Source organism: Siphateles boraxobius, unplaced genomic scaffold (genome assembly GCF_051911475.1).
Source record: "Siphateles boraxobius isolate OS27281-9 unplaced genomic scaffold, OSU_SipBor_1 41, whole genome shotgun sequence".
NCBI classification, from domain to species: Eukaryota; Metazoa; Chordata; class Actinopteri; order Cypriniformes; family Leuciscidae; genus Siphateles; species Siphateles boraxobius.
This window is the reverse complement of record NW_027509042.1, coordinates 22,078,709-22,084,153: the sequence shown is the minus strand read 5'-3', so window position 1 is coordinate 22,084,153 and position 5,445 is coordinate 22,078,709. Positions and strand designations below refer to the sequence as shown.

General features: G+C 36.9%; 1 protein-coding gene across 1 annotated transcript; it reads left to right on the top strand.

Annotated features, from left to right (window-relative positions):
* The first annotated feature begins 228 nt into the window (after window positions 1-228).
* barhl2 (BarH-like homeobox 2) lies at window positions 229-4,293 on the top strand. The gene is made up of 3 exons (XM_077198939.1): window positions 229-1,140; window positions 2,382-2,607; window positions 3,486-4,293. Exons 1-3 carry the CDS (start codon window positions 588-590, stop codon window positions 3,784-3,786), a joined length of 1,080 nt encoding a protein of 359 aa, XP_077055054.1. The 5' UTR covers window positions 229-587; the 3' UTR covers window positions 3,787-4,293.
* The last annotated feature ends 1,152 nt before the right edge of the window (window positions 4,294-5,445 follow it).

Below are 5,445 nucleotides of genomic sequence, written 5' to 3'. Positions count from 1 at the left end.
AACTATAGCGCAGGGAAGGTTTCAAAAGAGCATTGAGGAATCAATGAGTGGCTCTAACGTGTAATGGTGAAGTACAAATCGCTGATTGGACAGGCGCGTGACCATGTAACCAATGAGAGGAGAGATGGGGAACACGAGGAATGTGTTATAATAAAGGAGAAAATATGACGTCAATGTAGGAAGTCATTGTAGAGCAACACTACAACGATTAGTGGCAAAAGGGAGCGTGATGTCGAGGAGTTAGAGCATCCCAATCTCTCCACACCTCAACTTTGAAAGAAAGTTCAATAACCATAACAAAAGGACGTGGACTACACAGATCCACTGGCTTTCCACATTTCACCTTGAATGTAGCAACATCTTGGAGCGCAGGCTATATTTCTCATTTTCTTTGCTTTAGTGCAAGGATTATTTCATTTGCGCGTAAGAAATGTTTATTTGGTACTTTTTCGGGGCTTTTTTACTTCGTTAACCTTTGAGTTCTGTTCGTTGATTACGTTTAAGGTTTTTTTCCTTCTTCCTTTTAAAACATTGTGCAGGAAAGTTGTTATGAAGACGACTTAAGTGTTCATCCTTTTTCTTGTACTATGGAAGGATCCAGTGGGTCTAGTTTCGGAATAGACACTATTTTGTCCACAACCAATTCTGGCAGCTCAGTACTGATGAACGGAGATTTTCGACTCGGTGACAGTAACAGAACAGCGGATTTCAGGAGTCAGGCGACCCCATCACCATGTTCGGAGATAGACACTGTGGGAACAGCCCCCTCATCCCCGATCTCAGTCACGATGGAGCATCCCGAACCGCATCTGATCCAAGACAGCCTTCAGCATCACCATCACCATCATCATCACAATCAGGCTCAGAGTTTGCAGCTTTCACCCCAGCCTCATCCGCTCGGTCAGGCTGGCTGTGCCCCCAGGACTGCCACCTCCTCCTTTCTAATCAAAGACATTTTGGGCGACAGTAAACCGCTTGCAGCGTGCGCTCCTTACAGCACCAGTGTCCCATCTCCACATCACAGCCCCAAAACAGAGAACGGAACCGCCCCGGACGGCATCAGGCCCAAACTAGAGCTAGATGAAAACAGAAGCAAATTGGACAAAAGAGATGACATGCAGAGTGACTTGAAATGTAACGGTAAGAGTGCGTTTTACATACAGAATAATTCAACAAATTAATAAAAACATAGGTAACCCTTTAGATCACGGTATCTGTTTGAGATTTATTAATACTTGTTTATATAAATGATTCAATTAGGCTATCAATAACAATGTGAGATTTAGAAAAAGCACCCAAAAAATGACATGCACAAATATTATTGTTTTTGTCTTGTACTTACTTATTTAGACAGTAGCCTAATATTAATATTGTATCGTACAACGACGCAAAAATTCATTACTAAACAACAACAACAACAACAACAACAACAACAACAACAACAACAACAACAGCTAATGATGAAACTCAAAATACTTATACAAACTTATCCGTGTAGTTTAATATTGAAAGCATATGAGTTCAAAGAATTGTACTCTTCATTGTAAAATCAAAATTCTTCTGTTCGGAACTAATTGGTCATGCATTAAACATTAAACAAAGTAATCAAATTAAAACGTAGGCCTATTTTGGGGGGAAAATAGTAAATATTTCTTAACTGGGATGTAACAATAAATGATGTGTTGGAATATTACAAGCATTCAGTGGTACAAAATACCTATAATATATTATTTTAATAATAATACTAATAATAATAATATTGTCGTCCACATTAAAGTCAAATTTTAGGCTTTGTTTATTTGTCTGTATTTTCATGAAGAACCAGTATTACAATACAATATTGGTAGGCTGTCGCTAAGGTTATTCTCTGATATTAGCATAACAGATGTAAAGGCTGGTGAATTTTGCCCGGTGTGGGATTCTCCCTAGTGAGTCAATTAGAGAGATTATTGTTCTTCCTTGAGGGGGGATCACGGAGCCAGGCAGAAACTGCAACAAATAGAGATAGATTGACATATCGATCCTGTTCTTTTTGTTGTAGCCTAATATTTTCGTCTACATGCGACGACCTAATTTATCTGTGAAACAAATAAGTATATTTTTGGATAGGCCACCCGGTATTTTACTTTTCTAAATATCCTGATATTTATAATACCAAGACGAAATAATCGGACCTAAACAGGTTTAGATTTGCGAACAAAATCGAGGTCTTTAGCAACCGTAAGTTACCAAAATATTTTTTTTTTATTTAAACAGTAATTACTAAATTGTTAGACTGTGTCCTCATTTTGAGTAACCTCACCTAATGAATAAATAAATGACCCCTTCTACAATTTCATTAAATACATTTTTATTAACTTTCACTGCAATTACTTGTTTAGGAACAAAAGAAGAGGGCGATCGGGAAATTTCTAGTTCCAGAGACAGTCCACCCTCCCGCTCTAAAAAACCTCGCAAAGCGCGGACGGCCTTCTCCGACCATCAACTTAACCAGCTGGAGCGCAGTTTCGAGAGACAGAAATACCTCAGTGTACAGGACCGAATGGACCTGGCAGCAGCCCTAAACCTCACAGACACACAAGTTAAGACGTGGTATCAAAACCGACGGTAAGTCTCCACAAATCATTCATGAAATATAATAATAAAAAAAGAATAACAACACCAACAACAACAACAACAACAACAACAACATATTTTGTACAATATAACAAGGAGGCTATTTTGATTGTGCAAGCATTTTTAGCATATTTTTGTATCTAGCCTACTTCTGGATCTATATTTGCAGTTGCCAAAATTCGAGATTTTATTAGTTGGCTATTAGGCCTATTTATTATACTTCTTCTAGTTTATAGCTATTATTATTATTATTATTATTATTATTATTATTATTATTATTATTATTATTATTATTATTGTTATTATTATTAAGCTATGTTTTAAATAAACGAACGGCGCAACAATATGTAGGCCTAGATCAAATAATTTGAACACGCTTGTCTGAAAATGTATTTTACTTTTTTTGTCATATTAAATTATTTTAAATCATTTGATTGCAATTTGCTGTTCATGAATAGCAAGGCCCCAAATATATTTATTTTTAGATTCTTCACTCCTGAATAATTTAATTTTTTTAAACAATTGTCATTTTTTTATTACATTTATTATAGCAATTATTATATTTTTAGTATATGTTAGTAATTCTGTAGAGTCTGAATTCAAAACAATTTGGCTAAATATAATCGGACTATAATGACGGGAAAAATAAACTGTTAGTCACAATCAATTAGCATGTTTATCGTTTTTATTATACACATTCTGATGTAGGCTATGTTATTTTACAAACAATTTGCAGCCCATTCCATATTTAAATGGAGTTTACCTTTTTTTGTGCCAGAATCAAACATGCACGCCTCGAATAATCTTGCCCATTAGGAGCCATGTGGAGAGTTTAATAATTGATTTATTGTATTTTGATCTCATTGCAGGACGAAATGGAAGCGGCAGACGGCTGTCGGATTAGAACTGCTAGCTGAAGCTGGAAATTATTCGGCCTTACAGAGAATGTTCCCATCCCCGTATTTCTACCACCCGAGTTTATTAGGCACCGTGGACAGCACGACAGCGGCCGCAGCCGCTGCTGCCATGTACAGCAGTATGTACCGGACTCCGTCCACACCGCATCCATCTCTCCAGAGACCGCTAGTCCCCAGAGTGCTCATTCACGGCCTGGGGCCCGGGGGACAACCGGCACTAAACCCCATACCGGGTACGCAGCATCCTCGGTAAAACGAAAAGACACTGAGAGACAAATGTATCACAAGTGATGTGACAGACTGCGCTGAACTTTCACAAGACGCTTTTTTTTCATCAAGAAAACAATGAGAGACGATTTTATCGAAGAAAAAGATGTATTATTTAATATGGACCATTTCTGACTTATAGGCCAAACTAAACCAGACGAGCCTGTGACCGTGACAGTAAAATGACTGTTCATTGTCAGATTGTTTGTTTTGTCTTTTTTTGGTACAAATACACTTATACTAGTAGCCTACGCTTATAAAGTTTATTAGATTTAAAGAAAGGGTGAAATAAAGACAAAATGTAAAAAAAAAAAGGCTAATGTCAGACGCTTTCTCTTGAAAGAGGACGTATGTTTATCACTTTTCATGTGAGCCTTTAGGAGCTTTCCTTAAAATACATTTAAATAAAAAATCCCGTAATTGCACAATTAAAAAATGAGATCATGCTAAATAATTTAAGCATCATCCGTGTGGATTTTTAAGACCAGGATTTTGGGGGGGAAAACATATTTGAGAAATTTAGAAATACTAAATGTCTAGCAATTCGAATTCTTCTTGGCACCTGTATGTAATACAACATATACAACATCAGTTTTAGAGGAATCACCAAAACTGTATTTATAAACTGTGTAGTAGCCTACAGTATATAACCCACGTTTTAGGGCACAGCATAAGTTCCTTGTAAACTCTATAAGCCCGTCTGAACTCATTAGCATAGGCGTGCATTCAAGTAAGGCTCGGGACCGGTCTGCTATATGAGAATAGATGGTTTGATGCATTTACTCTGGGAATGGCGAAGCTGCTCCCGGTCTGGCAGCTGTTCTGTGGGAGAACCGCCGCGGACAGACAGCAGGCGCAAGCCTTCTCAGCGTGAGTAAATTAAAAGACACATTTCATATAAACAATTAGAGACCTTTGTAGATCTCTCCCGAGATTAATATTCACTATTTGTCATTCGTTTAAACCAGAAACACTTACGATAATGCTGTGAAGAACACAACCAAGCATAAATCCAACTTTATTGATTTAGGAAGACTAACCATTTAAACGTATATATATAGGCCTTTATATATTTTTTGTTCCCCCAGTCAAATCAGTATTTAATTCCAAGTTCGTTATATTTGTATATTGAATAGCATAATTCTAACAATAAGCTGTATAAAAAAGCTCTTGGATATGTATAAATATGGTTTAAAATGAACAAAAGGAATTTTAAATAAGAGACGCAGTAAATAGAAATGAGAAACATAGCCAAAGATTACACAATAGCCTACATAATACATGACCGCAATACTTTATATCCCTTGGTCAAAAATGGCTTATGACGATTTACACTAAATGTGAGAGGAATAAACGACACGTAACTATAGGTAATCACGTGGGTTTTCTTATGGGAATGTAATTAAGTGAACATTACAATGCTTTTCTTTTTGAGCTTGATAACTTCCCCTGGAGGACTGAAGAGACTGCAGGATAGAATAGCCTCGGGGCGCGTTTGTTTGGGCTCCTCTAATTGGAGAATAGGTTTCTGATTTCTGCGCTACTAAATTCTTATTAAAGCCAAGTTGACCTCTGCTATATGTAGTTTGAAACAATATGACATTGGCACCCTGCATGATGTCTTACACATTTTCTCCATAATAAT